The sequence below is a fragment of the Lasioglossum baleicum genome, chromosome 3 (genome assembly GCF_051020765.1).
Source record: "Lasioglossum baleicum chromosome 3, iyLasBale1, whole genome shotgun sequence".
Taxonomy (NCBI): Eukaryota; Metazoa; Arthropoda; class Insecta; order Hymenoptera; family Halictidae; genus Lasioglossum; species Lasioglossum baleicum.
In genome coordinates, this window is record NC_134931.1 from 8,937,223 (window position 1) to 8,956,340 (window position 19,118).

Below are 19,118 nucleotides of genomic sequence, written 5' to 3' on the forward strand. Positions count from 1 at the left end.
GTGTACCTCTCTCTCTCTCCCTCGCACTCTCTCTCACTCACTCTTCCTCTCTCACTCGCTTTCTCTCTCTCTTTCTCTCTCTATCGCTCCGTAGCAAAATGTTTTTATTTTCGCATTCGTACTTTTCATATCGATTTTTTTCTGTTTTTTCTCTCTTTATTAATTCTTTTTCCCCCTCGTACTCGATCTTTCAGGTTTTGTTGCATATAGTAATATCTCAAATACACTTATACGCGGCTTCGAAGAGGCGTCGAGGCTCTCCGACGATCACCTTAAGCATTAGTCTTTAGTGTTTGATTATTATACTACAGTAATATACAGAAAATCGTGGTTCTTAGCGCCAGCGATCCCGCTCGTGCATCGACAACCGGCCTCGTGCGATTTTTATCTCATTCGTTCTTTCGCTCTTTTCAATTATCGGTCACCGATTCTCAACTTCCAGTCGCCGAGGCCGCCACGTTGGACGAGCGGAGGCCAGGGCTATCAGTTAATAGTCAATAATTACAATACACTAAATATAATCGGCCCGTGTATATTAAAATATAAATATCAAATAGACTTCTTGCCCCCAAGGATATATGCACCATCTAAATGCGGGTGCGCGACTTAAAAATTCAGAGACGTTTCGTTTAAGTAAGTCGTCACCGATTAGTTGTAAGACCCCTGTTGTCGGAAGAACGCGCAGCTCGGCGCTACCGAAGCGATGCGCGAATATTTCGTCGATCTTTTCGATTTTTCACCTCGTTTTGTTTTTTTTTTTTTAAAGAGGAGACGATCTTCTTGAACGTCTACGGTAGCTGCGAGCTGCGCCGCGATGAGATTAGAATTTTTTGGTTACCTAGACGATTACGTGTTTCGTGTGTTTTCTAGTTGACGAGGATCCTTTCACTTGGACACTCAGTAGATTGTTATTCTGTTGGGTCAAAGACAGTTGATTGCTCGCGGACACTTAATCTTCTGGTTCTGATATAATTTCAAGATTTGTTAATTTTGAGAACTGTAAACTTTATTTCCAGTGGAATTCATTGATTTTTCCTACAGTAATAAGTGCTTGAAATTTTATTTTCAATTGTTGCTGAGAATATCCTTGTCTATTATTTTTTTCAATGAAGAATTGGAGTGAAATTTTGTTCTACTATACAAGAAAATTGTTATTCTGTCCTCAAGTCATTGCTTTGAATGTACAGATAAACTAGAGGTTTTTTAAACAATTTTTTAATTATTCTTGCTAAGATCAAATTATGTTACGCTTGGCTTGTAGCAGAATGGTCTCGAGGAAACAACTGAATTTGATTGAGTTATGCTGCAAGTACATGCTGCTCGTTAGTCTGACATTTGTTTATATAGGAACAATTTTTAATATATTCTGTTTGTTGGATTGTTGATCCTGTATACACTTTGAAAAACATTTTCTATCTGTACCACTTCCGAACAGAACAGTTCAGAGCTCAGGCAACTCTTAAAAACTAAAAATACAATAAAGGATAAAGATCCTCTTCGAAGGATGAAAAAATCCAATTTACTCCCAAATTAGAACTACAGAAAGATCTCAAGATAAAATCTTCTAAACATTAAATTTGTCATTAAAACTCCACAAAACTAAAGCAATATATATATATTATTTTAATATATATATATTTCGTGGAACTCTAATTTATAATACAATATCCCAAAACCCCAAGAACCCTAACCAAAATTGCATTAGTCAACGTTTCTCCAAAAACATTAATTTTTAACTCTAAACAAAAACATTATCTTATGTTTACTATTAAGGCTGCAATCTTAAACTAATCTTAACTGTCCAAAAAATTGAAGTAATTCTCAGCTATCCCACTATGTTTCTAATACCACAAAGCAATATTAATCTCCGTTGAACATTTTCGTAAGAATCAACATTAAAAATTAATCTAAATTAAACAAGCTTCCAAACAAGCTAATCCACTAATCCTGCATCCAAGTTTATATAACTTTCAACAATACTAATTTCAAACGCTGAATAAAAAGACCACTACGTAAATAAATCGATCCGCAAAAGATTAATCCAAATAGTCTAAGCTTGCAAAGTTTGTTCGTTCATCAACCCTATCATGTTGCATCAAAGTGTACACAGTCATCAACAACAACAGAATCTCAACACGTTGACTGTTGTTCCATGAGAAATTAATTTCGAAGCGAACATTGTTTGCTTGGTTTAAAACAAGGGTCGCACTAGTATACTAGCACACACGCGAGAGTGTACAGACAAGTATAATAGTGTTGCCTTATAAAAATCACGAAATTAAATTTATCTAAATCTTGTGCGCGATCCTTAATATAGCATTATTACCTATTATTATCCTTGAAAACATTTGCACAATTTCAACAATCGCAAACTAAAAAATCAAATATCAGTTACTTGATCAATAATGGTAGGTTTAGTGCCAATTAAATTTAAATTTGCGAGATTATCGAAAGTGGACATATAGCTATACATAGAAGCGTTGAGAGTCAACGTGTCGATATTGTTAGAAATCTATCGGGTGTCCAAAGTGAAAAGGCTCCAAGGGCTGTTGCGTGGACCGAGATGCGGGCCATGGTGCATCGATTGTATTTCATCGCGTGGACCAATAAGTGCTGGATTGATTAGGGTGACGCGTGGTTGGTCGCGATACGATTTAAGCCTAAGTACTTTTGATTTGTCTCTGGTTAATTGATTCGCGGCTAGGATCTCGCGACACGCATCTCGTCGACGGCTGCGCCCGCCCCCGCACCGCATTCCGTTCCGTTTTATTGTCGGATACAAAAGAAGCCAAACACACACGACGGGGCCCGAGGCATCGGTCGACGCAACGCTGGAAACGACGACGACTTCCGGTATCTCTAATTTTCATTCTCCCCATCGGTCTCTCAGTGTGCATCTCTCATTTTCTCTTCTCCCCCCAAACTGTTTCGGAATGCCGGTGCCGAAAAATCGTTTCCAAAAATCGGTTCTTTAAACCGCGACGTTCGACGACGACATCCTCGGACGTTGCGTGCGCGAACTATTTCCGGGACCAAACTAAACCTACGCTTTGTACTCTGGTCGGCCCCTGAAATAATTCGTCCCACGCGCCTCAGCAATCCGATACTCTTCCGTTTCTTCTCCTCCTCTCGTTAATTACATAATGTTCCGTATATGCATATACAATACATATATATATAATATGTATATGCATGTATGTATATATATCTATGTATAGATATATATATATTCATATTTATAGATATATATTCATATTTATAGATATATATTCATATTTATATCCATATACATGTGTACGAGATGGTGTTCAAGGAGACCGTCGCGTCGGCGACCAAGGCAAGAAAAATTGATAGACTGCGGATGTTCACACATAATCATGATCCCATGCATCGGTTATGAATAATGGTAGTTAATTAGACACAAATTTATTGGATGTACTCGTAAATAATCATATGTTTCCAAGGAAAGTAAGACAAATCTTTTAATTGAAATATTTCCCGTTGCTTTCTGCGACTTCACACCACCTTTCAGATGAAAAAGTAATTTTATCTAAGTTAACTAATGTTAGCCAAAATTCATTTTTATGCTGCTTAAAAAATCTAGGTTATTTATTTGTACATCTAGTATATAATTTCTTATAAGTTCTAAAACAAGAGACTGTTGAAAAGGGTTGAATTAATTGACATATCTCAGCAAGAACAATCAGAATTAAAAGCAATGATCTACTTTTGAATTCAATAACAAATAGTAGCATCCTTAAATTCTTTTGATGTTTTTACTCTTTTTTATTTAATTTCCGCTGTGCTCAAATTGTTGTTCTACTATTTTTGTCATACGCGCACAGAATCCGCAGCCTAAGAACGACTATTGGAACGCCGGAAACGGGTCCGTCCGATAAAAACAAGTCCAGAACCGATCCCGGATGGATCGTCGGTATAAGGCACGCTCTACTGGTAAACAAATCGATCGACTAGTACGATTTCATCGCGTTTAATCGCAGGCCGTATACGAGAATTTTGGAAATCAACTATAAAGTATAAAGTAATCGTGCGAGGTTAAAGATCGTATATAAACAAAATCTGTTTAGCAATAACGTCGCTCGTGACTCGGATGTCGTTGAACACCATCATCGACTCCGCGACTGTGCGGCTCGTGTGCATAACATGATTGCACGACCGGCGAAGGACAATCGGCGCAGCCTGAGAGCCTTTAATACTTTGTAAGACAGACTTCTTCTGCGAAAGCTTAAAAAACAATTTTTCGTTTTTCCATTCACCACTCGTGTTTTTTCTTTTGCTGATTTTTGTTGTTGTTGTTGTTCTCTGCAGCTTCTTACTCGGTTGCTTTACACTAAATACCGCCCTTTTTTAGAAACTTCACTTTACTCGCGCCGTTCGCCATAATGGCGAACGATCGGGGTTAACTACATATAGTGTTCGCTAGATGCGTGGTCGTACGAAGTTGACCGCTTGTTTTCGAGCACGACGAGTCCTCGGACCTTCAAAATTGACTTTTTCATAGAAAAAATACGTCGAATGATCGACTCTGCTTTCTGACGCTAGATCGATGACGGTCGAGCTGAGACTCCGAAGTTTAGAGCTTTGGTTTGAGGAAATTGGAAAATGAGCTCTTAATTAGCTGCACTCTAGCTGCACAATACTGAAATTTTCTTTTGACTCGAAGCTAATATTTTTACAGTGAGCCTTCTACAAATTATTTGCTAAGGAAAAATGTTTCTATTTTCATGCACTCACAGTGTATGTTAAATTGAATGGCTCATATGTCCAATCTCCACCTGAATTCTACTGTTTTCATTTCTATAATTATCTACCATATAAAATCGCAGTTTTCATTTTACAAAAATCGTGAAAGATCCTTGGTTTAGTAATTTTTACTGCTCGAATGAAACTTCGGGAGACTGAGAATTTTGTTTCTTTCTTACGAGAAAATGAATTTCTGCGTGTCTCTAAATTCAGTCAGCTGAGTGATTGGAGAATAAAGACGATACTAACAAACATTCTCGTTGATAATCGTCAGAGCAATTAAAATCGGAGTCCGTCAAACGTCATGAGCAGTTCGTTAGGCTTCGATTCGACAAAGAAGCGTCGAAGCGCCGTCGAACTCGAATCAGAGCGGCGTTTATAATTTATACATTTATACAGCTGTGTCCGTACGTATAATTGGATAAAGAAGTTTGGCAAACAGTATATTTAATCGACGGCACGAACGACTTATCCACTCGACGTGTGTCATGTGTTTTGTGATCTGTATGTGTATGTATGACACATGTCTGTGTGTACGCGTGTAATTATTATACATATCGATAGTAATATATACCGGTAAGGCAATGCTACGAAAATTCTTCGCAGAAAGACATTCGGGAACCGAGTAGAATAAAATAGAAAATGAACGTTCATAATTCAACCCTTACGAATTTCGTCTAAAATTTGTCGAACTTTTCAAAAATCAGAAACGAATGTCTTCGAAGAAGAATAACACGAATCACTGTCGTCGTGGAGGATCGAATGATTTTCGAATAGTAGCAAAAGAGAATCGAGAAAAGAATAGAAAGGATTTGTTGAGCTGTACCACCCCCGCACGACGTCGACGCGAAACAATAAGATTTCCTCGGCCACAACATTTGTTAGAACGATTATTAGTAATAATAGTATAAATGGCGCTACTACTATCATAGTATAATGAAAATACACAAAAGACGAACATTCATTAATATGGTACAAATATATAGTATAGCCGTACAGCGAGTAGTTTACCAGTAACAGCAAGTTCGGCTCTCTTATCCGTAGAATCGTATAAACTTCTAAATTACGAGTTTCTTTTTTGTTTCTTGTTGGATAGACCTGCGAGTTAACTTCATTTACGATTCGTTCTAATAGATTTAGCCACCCCTTATATCTCTATCTTACAGTTTCCACCAGGCTGTCTAGAGTCTCAGTTCTCGATTGACAATGTTCGAAGAGAAGCACGCGTAGCCTAGCGACAAAATTTCACGTTTATTTTGGTTCGCGTTTTCACGCCGTGAAAAAAGATTTTAATTCAAAATCCCCACGAACTCGAACTCGAACGAACGAATGAACGAACGAATGTACGAAGAAGGAACAACCTGTTTGGAAAAATCCTTTCTGTTCGATCGAAAGCGATTGTGTCCGTTCTAGACGATATGCGTGTTAAAGCAAAGAGAATATGAAAAACAACGTCTGGCAAGCGTCGCGAAGAACAAGCAGAAGAACAAGAAAGCAATAAGAAGAAGGAAGAGAACGGAAAACACCGATAACCGTGGTCAGAAGAGAAACCGTTGAACGTTGAAAAACACCAAATTTCAATTCTACGATCCTTCCTTCAACGAGGAGAAACTAATTCTACAACGCCGAGGCTGGTATCTAATCATCGATCTAAAAAATCCGTCACCCATAAAGATGAAAAATCGATTAACGATCAACAACGTCTAAGCGGTGGATGCGCGTGTTACGTAAAACGTGGAGGCTTATCGTGTGCCCTCTGTGTCTTCTGCGCACGCGTGTGTGTGTGTTTGTGTGTACGATTTTTACACAACTTTTTTTGTCTTCGTTTTTCTACTTTACACTGAGTTCACCCCCGTCCTCCGTTATTCGTTAACTCCTAAAATCGTTTAATAAATTGCTTAACCGTTAGAGCATTATGCGTAAGTCGACCGAGAACGTATATGTATAATACAAGTACCACCGTATTTTAATATTAAACCTGCGACATTACCGTTAAGTGTAATAGTGAACATTAAGAACATCGAAGAACAGTCAGATAGGTGTGAATCGTCGATTCTAGCCTTAAGTTTCTCATTTCTTTTTACCCGCGCGATCTATCGTTCACGAGCTTGCTTCCCCTAATCGGACTTCATTTACGGTCTCCTCTCCTTCGTTTCTTCCCTTTTTCGATTTTGCGTGTGTTATTCTATCTGTTTTTCTCTCTATGTACATACAACCAAGGGAAAAAATCGCGATCGACGATTTCGCGCGATCCACGGATCGACGGATCGTTCTCGCGGGCGCGAGAATTTTCGGAGAAACGGAAAAACAAACGAAAGAGACGAAAAATGGCGGCAGGTAAAACGCGAACTGCTATCTCTGGATTAATCCTACGTGAGCAAAGTTCTACACGATTAAATACAACCCTCTCTCTCTGTCTCTCTCTTTCTTTGATCTCTCTCCCTCTCAGATCGCGCTCAGGATCTCGATCCCCGATCTCTGGATCCGACTCGTTCTTGTTCCTCTATTCTCTTTTTATTTCTGTTCTCACGCGGGCTATTTCCTAGTAAATGTGGTCCGATCGTGATGAGCAATTCCGACGATTTCAAAGGACGAAGAGAACGCAAGAAGACAGACAGTGTTGTTACCATACGTTTTTTCCTCAAAAAACTCACAGAGCACGATACAATATCAATTCTCTAGTAGTAACTCCAAAAATATGTTATTCTCTCCCTATTATATTTATAACTAAATTATCTAATCCTCGCAAAAGTGTGTCAGTTACTTTGTTTACAGTTGATAATAGAGTCGTTCCGCACGAACTATCCCCGAACGATCATAATCCTACGACCCAACCGAGAAACACGATCCCGTGGATGTTCCTTTGATTCGTTTTATTTTTTTATTTTTCTCTCTCTCTCTCTCTCTCTCTCTCTCTCATTTTTCATTTCTGGCCATTTCGACACGAGCAGACGCGCCTCAAAACTTTAAACAACCATTCGTCGAACGTTTTTCGTTTCGTGACTCGGGGTACGCGCGCCAGAGAATTTGTGTCAGCCTTTTTCTGGTTCTTTCATCCCTTTGAGACATTCTCCGCATAATCTTCAAACGATATTCGTGTTCAAACCCCGGTCAAATCGAAGCATGTATAGTGTTTCTCCTCACGCGCGCGCACCCTGACTAATCGTTAGAGATTCCACGCTAAATAAATTCGCTATTGGACACAATCTCATTATAACATTTTAGGCACTACACCTAGACTAATAAATCACTCCGCTGAAAACCCCCCTCCCTCGCCCTGATGCGATAAGAAAACGTATGTACAAATTTAAAAACGATTAAAATAATTCTATCCCTAGAGCTCTCAGTGTGTACGTGTGTCTGTGTACGCGTGCACGAATGTCCGCGCGGATCGCTCGCAATTTTCCCACATGTAAAACGCATTGTCGCTCCTTGGAAAAATATCACTCGTTAGTTCAATCATCGATCATCAATATTCGTTATTTTAATTGAACGTGAAGCGAGGGCCTATTGCAGAGAGTCTCTAATCTACACACGAGTTTGCAAAATGGATAATTAGGTGGACATTCAAATTATCTCGACACTAAATTCGATATTAACGTTCTCTCGATAGAAATATCAAAGTATTGATCGACGGATTAAAACGAGTAATATTGTTCATTAGGAGGCGATGTGTTGCTCTAATTATGCGAGCGGATCCGCGAAACGTACACGCTCGGCCATCTTCAAAACCCTGACCAAAAACAACGCCGCGCAGATATTGACACTATACAATAATTAATAAAATATCACAACTAGAACCATCGATACAGTATACGGTATACTTGCGTTTCATATTTTTGTTTTTACATAATTTCTTCTCCCGTACGTATATATATATATATATATGTGTGTGTGTGTGTGTATACACATATATGTATATACACATATATACATATATATATAAATCTATATGTATAGTTGTATAGCTTCTACGGTTTCTTTAATTAGATACTCTATCTTTCTCTCTCTCTTTCTCTGTATCATACATACACTCACTCTTTCTCTCCCTCTCTCTCTCGTTCAGCAACGCGCTTACTCCTACGATCCCGTACAGAGGACGATGCGTGTTAAAAAGTAACAAATGACTGCGCCGTGCGTGACTGACGAGCTTGTACTGACTGACGAACTATACCTAAGGGAACCTAACACATTGTCGTAGGACCTGCTAACACCAGAACCACCGGATGTTGACAACAATTAATTTTTATCACCTCGTGGAGGCAACAGGATTTTATTTTACTGGCAATTTTAATTTACTGGCAATTCGATAGTCTTCAGAATTAAAGATGAAGTGTTTCTCAATGTTGTTCAAGACCCATTAACGAGGGATGACGAATTAATTAATGGACTGACTGTCAATCATAGACTGCAGATTTTATACCAAATGCAATAAAATATGATACTTAATATATTTTACTTTACTTTATAAAATGAACAAGAATGTGTCTATCCAAATTTTTAACCATTTTTCAAATATGTACCCAAAGAAATAAATTTGTTGAATAATTGGATCTTTACAATGTTAATAATCGTAAACTGAAAATATTATGATTTATGACAAAAATGGGTAGATGGAAGATCAAAAAAATTTTTAAATATGCATGTATAATTTCTAAGTTGTTGAAGTCATTAGAGAAAAAATAAATTTCTACTTCGTTTCTGTGTTTCGCAATTGATGCAGACAATTTTTATTTTGCATGAAGATCCATAGCCTAATTATCAGCTTCTGTCAAATTTTAACATGCTTGTTATCACCGTCGCACATGTACAACGTCCCCCATTTCATAAATTAAATCAAGATAGTTATTTAAAATGATGATTTTTTGTTATTTAAAATGATAGTACACGATCTTCAAAGAGTCCCCAACTTTATTGTACAGTTATATCCGCTATAAACGAGGTACGTTTGATAAAACATTTTAACAATGAAGACTCTTTCAAACAGACGGTGGTAGCAAACCCGTTAAAAGGTTCTATGTACTGTAGTATTTTCAGCATTAAAAGAAATCATCATCCCCGGTGGTTCCAGCATTGAATAGTATTGACACGCATCTAGTGCTAGCTGGAAGTTGCTGTCCAGTGCAATGAGAACCAAAGTGAAGAAGACACGTACAGGACCTACCGTCATCGAATACTTTGCGACACGGGGGTGGCATACCCCCACTAGATAACATGTATATCGTACAACAAATGTAAAAAGTAATCTACTCGACCGCTAGTCTTGGGCTAATAGTGTTTGCAGAGTCCTCCCACCGCGTCGTCAGTCAAAACTTGCTCTTTGGATGAGAACGAGAAAACCCGACTGAGAAATGGGTTTCACCTACGTCTACCTACTGACACGTGTAACACCTGTACAACACATCTACGTGTAGCACAGGCCTTCTCGAATAGATGAATCGAGTGTTAGTTAAATGACTATGTGTACGACTGTGATGCGTCTACACCGTGTAAGAATGCTCTCCCATATGTATCTCTCTGTGAAAACGTGTGTATACGTGTTCTCCGTTTGTGCATGCATCGCGATTCAGAACGAAAAAAAAAAACAAAAACGAACTCTGTACATACACCCGCGCGTATATATACATATATATTATATCACTATTTGCTATCTATTAACAACGGTTCCCGTTTACGGTAGTAGAATGTGTGAAATCTAAGGATATGACTTTTTCCCACCCGACGGGCGAGAACAGAAGGTAGCTTCTCCTACGCGAGTACAACCCCTACGATCCTATATGGAAGCATACATACATATATATACACATGTAGGCGCGCTACGCACTCGTGTCCGCATCGATTACATCCTGTTCTCCTCAAAAACGCAGCTGGTGTGACATCGGGTCTCAAAGTAGCTGCTAACTCCACTTGCAATGCTGATTTTACACTAGTTGCTACTGCTGTGATCTATTTTGGAGTAGCAGAAGTGTTGTACCCCCGATTTGGAAGTAGCTAAAGTATTGCACTTCTGATTGAGCTTGCAAATAACTCACTAACAGCTACAGAAACTAACCATAGCGATTTGCGAGCTATTTGCGATTAACAGAACTAGTGCACACCCAATTTAGCTTGCACATAGCTCTTCAACAGCTGTAAAATAGTAACCTGCCCACAATCAGCATAAGTGATCAATTACTTCATGTTTTTAATATTAAAGTGGAATGGACAGCTACAGTGACCTTGAGAATACCTCCAGTGTGTTTTTTGACGGAGAAGAAGTTGCAATCTTGTCCCGCGCACCCTGTCTGTTTAACTATTTCTCCACTTTTTCCCTTCCTTTCCTGCAACCTCCGGACACGAGATATCATAGCCTCCCGCCGCCCTTCGCCCCCTTTTCGCAGTAAATATTAAACGTTAAGTATGATTACTTGTTAAACAGGCACATCGACTTGGTTACATGTACAGTAATTTGAAATCCGCGTATGCACGCGCTGTGTTAATTTGTTCGTGTCCCTAATCGCTTTTTTGGTTCCATGAACATCTACCGAAAGTTAGCGAATAATAGCAGCGACTTGGTGTAATGCTACGTTACAAACGTTGAAAATTCTGCTCCGTTTCTTTTTGTGATATTGGTAACGTGTCTAAAAATTTCACTCCATCATCCTCTATCTTCTTGCTCTCATACTATCTATCTGTCTTTCTTTCTTTTTCCATTCGCTCACGCTCTCGTACTACGTGTAAAATACTTCTAGTTAAACTCTGGACATGGATCACTCTAATCAACATACCGCAACTACTACCCCGTTTACGTTTATCATACAGCTATGTATATAAAATAATTAGCAAAACAATGCCTAAGCGTCATTCCATTAAAAACCACGAGATACACGTCAGCGGCACGCGGAGAAAAAGAAAAATCATCCCCCTCTCTCCCGTTAAGCTTTCCGCGACGCTCTTCTCTCTCGTTTCTTCTGGGTCCTCGTCTCTTTGTTAGAAAACGCAGAGGAATGGTGCGTGCGCATTCACCCTTTGTTCTGTCTTCGAACGAACACACCGAAACGCAAGGAAGAGAGCCTATTCGTGGATATTTAACTATGTACAAAAATCGACGTTGCTTACGCGAGCGTCGTTCCTCTCCTTTTCGTTTCTTTGCGTGGAAAAGTGTGAGAAGGAAGAACATGATTCTCTACGAGGCGGGGGGAACGAAGGAAAAACAACAGAAGAAAACCGGCCGGGGATAACAAGATAAGAGAAATCAAATATACATGCCGAGAGGAAAATTTGTGGTACCCGGTTTCTATCGGTGTGCGGTTCCTCCTTCGACGGAACCGACCAGTGCGACGATGACCGGGTCGGTCCGGACCCTGATCATGTGCATATTTGTGTTACACATTTTGTGCAATATACCATACACGCGTACATTCTTCTACAAGCAAACGAAACGAGAAAGGAAACGGAGGACGAAAAAACCTAGAAGAAGAAGACACCCCCCGAAGGTGAAACGCAACATGGTACGAGGAAAAACAAAGGAGGACGATCAACTTATTACTGAACGAGCCTAAACGCGCAGCCGGGAACGGGACACCCGCGTCCTCCCACCTCCCGTTTTTCTATTATTAAGGACAGCCTAGGTCGCTATAATAATTAATAATAATAATCATAGTAGCGGTAAATGATAGTCGTAATAGCAAGTGGTCGTCAGGACGATCAGGCGACAAAGGCTGATTACGCGATTAAAATAAATAGTCAGGCTGCTGCGAAGAGGCACAGCGTTTGTCAAATACAAGTAACCGTGCGCGATCAACTTCACCGTCGACTCCGAAAGATCGGACATCGATCCCACCCCTCCCCGAAATCAAAAAACATCGTGCGAGCAACCCCTGATCAAGGGCTACCCGATCGTTACAACAAATCGGCATTTAACACAGCTCCGAATAAATATACCTAACGAGACGAGAAAGCTCGAGACACGTTTTACTGTATCCTCGATGCTACCGTCTCCTTGCCTCGCTCTGTGTCTTTGTGTTGTGTACGTGTGTATGCGAACCGCCGACATCCGGTGACTCGGGAGAATGAATCCTTTATCATCACCTGAAGTGGAGGAACGCTTTAAAAAATCATTCAAGCGTGTCGTCGCGCTCGCAAACGTAGCTCTTTTAATCACGATCTGCAATTCCGTTGATCTAAAAGCGTTCGCTGGCGAGCATTAAAACCGATGAAGTATATGATACGCGTCAGACATATCATAAAAGGAAATGCAAACTTATATCCTCCCCGTCACAACGTCGCAGGTCGATTAAAAAAAAGGGAAACCAATCGAACTAACAAAGATACGCCCGCTGTTTCGCGCTAAAGTAGAACTCCGCTTTCGTCATGCTTAAACCGCGCATAGAACCTTCTCAAACTATATTCTCTTCGGCGCGGTGACATTCACAATCTTTTTTCACACATTTTTCTCTTTCTCTCTTTCTCATCGAAAATTTGCGCGGAGTATATAACACATATACTCTAGTTTACAAGTATGCGCTGTCTAAGCCGAACAAAATGTACGTCGACACTACCTAAATAATACAAACGATACAAATGGTTCACTGAGAAAACAGCGTCGCGCCTTCGCTCCCTTATACACACACTTTTTCTCTCTCTCTCTCTTGCTCTCTTTCTCTCCACTTTATTCTCTTCTGACTCTCCAACGTACAAGATCGAACGAAACGAGAAAGACAGCCAGGAAACTTGCGCGACAGAACATCGACGACAGCGTCGGAACACGTTATTGCCAGCGATTTCCATTTTGTGTTTGACTCGTTTATTTCTTCCTCGACGCCATCTAGACAGTGTTGCAATCGCGATTCCACACGGGCAGTTCCGAAGGGGGCAATCGCTGCTTAGGACGGATTGTCAGAAAGTGAAATGTTGAAGAACGACCGTGTATCGCGCCGAGAGTTCAGTCAATCTTTTCTCCTCAGGTTACTTTTCTTCTTCTGCTTCTTTTTCTTTGTTACTTTCGGTTTTGCCCTTTTTTCAAAGCACTAACGGGTTTGCGAGTGTGCGAGTGCGTCATTGCGGTTTTCGTAGTCGACAGCAGCATCGTGAGAGGCCCCCTTCGTTCGTAATAAAAAGATCGCGGGGATTCGAACGCGTAGGATCTATGGGATCGGTGCTCTCTCTCTCTCTCTCTCTCTCTCTCTCTCTCTCGTTTCGTTCGATCCTCTTCTCATCCTCCTTTTGCAACCTCTTGGAAATTCGGGCAAGGTGTCCTTCTTCTATCTTTTGCTTTTTCTCTTGATAGCTTTCTCTCTTTTTCTCTTTCTCCTGCTTATTTCCCTTGCTTTCTCTCTCTTTCTCGCTCTTTCTCGTTTTCTAGCCTTGAATCGCACAACAGAGCTAGAATTTACTCGGTGAACCACAAACCGGAAGGTTGATATTGATGTTTGGCCGGCGATAGCGGAGCCAATCCGTATACGGCCGTTGGCTGCATATGTGCAGGCAGTGGATGCGCTGCATGACTCGCGAGCAACGGTCTGGCCGAGCTGTGATGAGCTGGTGGTGGCAACGCTCGACTAGAATCATACAACGTTAATGGAGACGAGCTGGAAAAAACGGGATAATCAACGTTAGAAACTCTCCGTAAAGCTCTATAAAAAAAGGGAAATGAAACATTGTATATTTTGTTTTTTTTAGCTCGCTCTTCAACTCTCGAATCAGAGGGTTCGCTGATCGCTCGTCGGTTCGAGAACAGACTCGCAGAAACGAGCAAAATTCGAAAACTATCATAAAAATCTTGTTTCATCAACTCTTTCCGTACCTCTTCAACTTTCAGTTGCGTTTTTAAAAAAAATGTTTCCTCTTCTTTTCAATAACAGCAGCATTAGAGAAGGTCTCATATCGAAAAGATGAATTTAATGGAGTGCAAGCTGTAAAAAATCTTGTTTCTACGGTTAAAAAAAAAGCGATCCAGAATTGGTTCCACATATGTTAACTTCTGTATAGATTCTTATTTAAAAAATATAAATCGATGTAATATAGTGACCAAAGAATGAAAATTCGGAGCATATTTGTAATAATTCCAAAAAAGACAACATACTGCTAAAAAGATATGCTACCTGTGTATCCAGGTACTAGGTTGCTCACAAAAATATTTTTGCTCGTCCCTGCCACAGCCTGCGGCGTTAAAAAAGGCGCACCCAAGTATATTTGCTATTTAGAATATTCAAAATAATGTTGAGAATGAGACTGTGCAGTTGCAAAGTTCGTAGGACTGTGAAAATTCTGTACTGATTTTAGTAAGAGATTCTTGAAATTAACTTTTCGGATGCACCCTGTTGAACGCTCAACGCGAACATCGAGTAATCGATAGACTTTTCTTCCCAACGACATGGATCTATTACGTTTCTGTGTGTGTGACTCGTTACTGCAATTGTCTAGACTAATTGTATCTTCTCTGTACCGGGTCGTTGTATAAGTATTTTTATCTCGCGTGTCTTATCTAATTTCGACTCGTTATTGCAATATTACTTGAACCGCAGTTTGTTACGGTTGGTTAAAAGAATTGTTCTCGGAACTCGTTTTAACGTAAATTGTGACGGTTTGAAAAGAGATACGTCAATGCACAATATGAATTGAAAACACAATCCAATACAAATTAAAAATGACAGTAATATTGATCCCCGATTAAATAAAAATTGGAACAAAAACTGACCGTTACAAATTTACTGCACAAAGAGTGCAAATAAAACACAATCTCGTCTGCTGTAATCAGCAAATTTACTTTCTATTTAAATAATACTGACAAAGGCAATTTCCGCCAGGAATCTCTCTGGTTTACAAAATATCAGCGATCCAGCAAAAAGATACGAATATTGTATCAAAACCATAAAACCACTTGCTCAGCGACCCGATACAACGTGTCACGAAACGATCGTATCGCTGGCTACCACAATTCGTGCTCGTGTAATATACCGTGGCGACTTATGAATTATCCGACTCTTTTCAAATCTAAAGAATCGCGTGGTGCAGAAAAAAGGCATCGATTATCCGATCCAGCGCGGTTCTCTGTGTGCATGCGATAGAGAAAACGAGATAATAACAAGATACAGTGTGTGCGTAACGGGTCACACGGCTCTAGATCATTGCCAAAAAACATGTCTACTCGTACGGTCACAATAAGGGTGAACAAACAACATTACTGGGTAGAGATAACGGAACAACTAAAGTCTTGCCTCGATAACTGTCGCGAGAGCAGATTCCTTTAAATTTCTCTCCGAAATATTCTCAGTTGTTTCAAACAAAATTACACCTTTTAGAGGGTCAGTGAGAACGTGAGTAGATAACGTTGGGGTGGAGGGATGATTCAGGATCCTGGTTAAGCAGTGAAGGGTTCAAGGATCCAGCAAGGGTCTCTATACACTTTCTTACTTCAATCTTATTTTCTTAGTCACTTTTCTTGATGCATAGACGCGTTGAATGGGGGTAGAGTTGATAACGGGACGCGACAGTTATCGAAGCAGCACCGTGTAGCTAAAACGAAAATATAATAAATGGTACACACATGCATGCATCAACTAGGTGTCTAGGTACCCACCCGGGTGTGAATCCCTGATAGGTGGGCACTTGTTGCTGCTGGATAGCAGTGGGAGCCTGAGAAGGCGCGGCGGTTACGTACACCGGGGGTGGCACGGCATGGGCTCTTGAACGCACATGGGCGTACTCCTGGTACAGGGGTTGTCCCAGATGCTGGGCACTTCCTATTACAGGCCCCCCTGCAGGACTTCTGCCCCCGCCACCGCCCCCAGGACTCAGGTGGGACGGATGCCCATGATGGCTGTGGGTATGACCCGGATGGGCTGCCGAACCCACCACCTGGCTCTGCCTACAAAACCCAAAACAAAATCCAACCCTTCGTTATGCAATTCCATGCGGCATTTACTTACTGTATGGTAACAGAAGTCTCTCTGTAACAGAGGACCCAGAGACCAAACCGACACTGTGCGACGAACTTTTCCCTGCAGCTTTCTCTCTGTTTCTTTCTTTTTTCTCGCAAGGAGAGATCATCAATCGCAAAATGCAGGAAATTCTTTACGAGCAAAGCTTGGACTATGTTCGAGGTAGTGCTGCGTGATAGTGTGAGATTGTGAGAATGTGATGGGATCTTTAGGTTACTGATTCAACGTCACCCGTTGAACTAGGAAGAAATAAGTATGGCTAATGGAAGACGTATGTCCTGAACTGAACTGAACGTATGCCCTGAACACAGAGCATGCAATTTCATTATATAGGGTATTTAAAACGCGAAACAATTGTGGTATTTTTGTACTGAAAATAGTACAAAACGTTCTAGAAGTATTTGGAGAAATAGCGCCTTGAAAGAATTGAAGATTACGCAGCATCATTTCGTTGAATTCGTAATCTGTAGAATGTAATAGACGATGCAGTGAATGCTCTAGACTCAAGGTGCTGTACATATGTCCAAAGTTTCGCAGTTTCCTTGATTTCCAAAATGAAGATCTCCCCTCGGGTTTCTGATCATTTTCTTTATCGTGGGTTCGTGTTCATTTGTTTTTTCTGTGGTTGGACGTTAACATAGAGAAGATCATGCTGTCTACTTGCCCTGATAACTGTGTACTTAGTCCGTCTCGACAGCGTGCGACAGCGAGCTGCCAGGTGATCATCGGTTTGGTCGTTTTGTCAATTTTAAAAAAGTAAACCTACATGCAATCTCGATAACTACGTGCACACGAATTCTCACTCGTAAGCTAATCTAACTTCTCTGTCTCTAGGGTCTTTCTAGATCTGTGGTCAAGTGTACGATACATGCTTCGATTCATAGATGTGTTTCTGATTAGCATATGTGTGTGAGTGCACGTGATATCTTTGTCTCTGTGTACATGTTTATGTGGTTTTGTTATATAAATAGGATTACATGCTGTGGACGATCCTCACCTGTACTGATGCACAGTGTTCGCCACCGCCCATTTCTGGTGCTCTCGCGAATGAGCAGCAGGAGGTTGAACGTACTCGTGCTTGTACTCAGCCCTCTTGCCAGGCCACGATACCCGTTTGTCCGTGCCGGTTGTATACACGATATGCTGCTCTTGGAGGTGAGGATGCGCGCTACTCGTGGTCACATACTGCAAGAAGTAGTCATGCATGTCATAGGCATCATCCTAGAAAACAATATCCAAAAAGAAAGATTACTACAACAGGGGAGATGGCGTCAGTGCCAATTTGTACTAGTCCGGACCCTGTTGGCGGCGTCTATCTTCAAAGAACTCTTAGAGGACTAAATCACCGATAGATAGAAATAAATGTTGAAAGAAAAAGATCAGAAATAATAGTCTATTAAAAATAATTTTAGTCAATTAAACAACGAGAAAGAAGAAATATACAGAAGAGAAGTTAGAGCAAAATTTAACCTGATAGGTCGGTGGCTCTTTGCAGGCTGGCGCGTGACACGGATGTGGGGCAAGGTATTCGACACCGGGCTCCGGTTTCGTCGCGACATTCACCATGTTACACTCGGACTGTACTTTAGCCAATAACCGTTTCTTTTGCGACTGCGAGGAGTATCCAGAGCTACTGCTGCAAGGATATTCGATTAGAAAACTGTACATTTACATGTATTCAACAATTAACACGTTGACTGCGGTGGTGGTCACCAATGATCGATGGCTATTAACTTGCATAAAAATGATTACCTTAATACGTTGAAAATAGTATATACTTATGCTTCAGTCGTTAAAATTTTTCTCCTGTTTTAAATTGCACCAACCCATTTTTGTTATAAATTCATAAAATCCGCAGTTTAGCCATGATACTAGTATTACTGAATATCAATGTATTCGTTCAGACGAATTAAATTATAGTAAGGACGTAAAGGGCAAACTTCATTATCAAGTAATTAATAATAATTGTTCATAACTCTGATCGTTTATACAAATGAAATAAGCAAGACTCGCATGAAACACTAAAAATTCACGCGGCGGTCAACGTGTTAATTAGAGCAGTCTTTGGTCCATCTAGATAGCTACCTGCTGACATGATGTTGCTGTTGAGGCTCGTGTTTAATTAACTGAGTGGTTTGCTGGTGTTGGGGATGCTGAGGTAAGTGTTGGTAGAGGTGAGTGTGCGCTCGGCCAGGACTAGCTTCGCCGTCGCTGTCGCCGACGGTGACGCAGCTGATGATGTTCTTCCTCTGCGTCCTCTGCGACGTGCTATGCGCCGTCACATGTCCGTTCGTGTGGGACTGGGTGGTAGAGTGTGTCTGTTGCATCGGTTGCACCACCCTGGGCGTCGACTGCGTGCTGTAAATGCAGAACACCTCGGATTAATAAACGACAACGTGAACGAGCTGGTGATGAAACCCGGCTAGATCTCAT

At 40.6% G+C, this 19,118-nt stretch overlaps 1 protein-coding gene across 14 annotated transcripts in view; it reads right to left on the reverse strand.

The window, feature by feature from the left end:
• Positions 1–7,658: 7,658 nt before the first annotated feature.
• Positions 7,659–19,118, reverse strand: part of Hipk (Homeodomain interacting protein kinase) — a 59,036-nt gene continuing 47,576 nt past the window's right edge. For 8 of the 14 annotated variants that reach the window (XM_076420246.1, XM_076420252.1, XM_076420243.1 and 5 more), the window contains 5 exons: positions 18,771–19,043; positions 18,156–18,321; positions 17,683–17,906; positions 16,292–16,612; positions 7,659–14,333 (listed from right to left, as the gene is read on the reverse strand). In XM_076420246.1, coding sequence (XP_076276361.1) covers positions 14,135–14,333; positions 16,292–16,612; positions 17,683–17,906; positions 18,156–18,321; positions 18,771–19,043 — 1,183 coding nt within the window. In that variant the 3' untranslated portion in view covers positions 7,659–14,134. Of the gene's footprint in view, positions 14,334–16,158; positions 16,261–16,291; positions 16,613–17,682; positions 17,907–18,155; positions 18,322–18,770; positions 19,044–19,118 lie in introns of all 14 variants that reach the window. The other 6 variants (XR_013008625.1, XM_076420248.1, XM_076420247.1 and 3 more) reach the window with 6 other exon arrangements.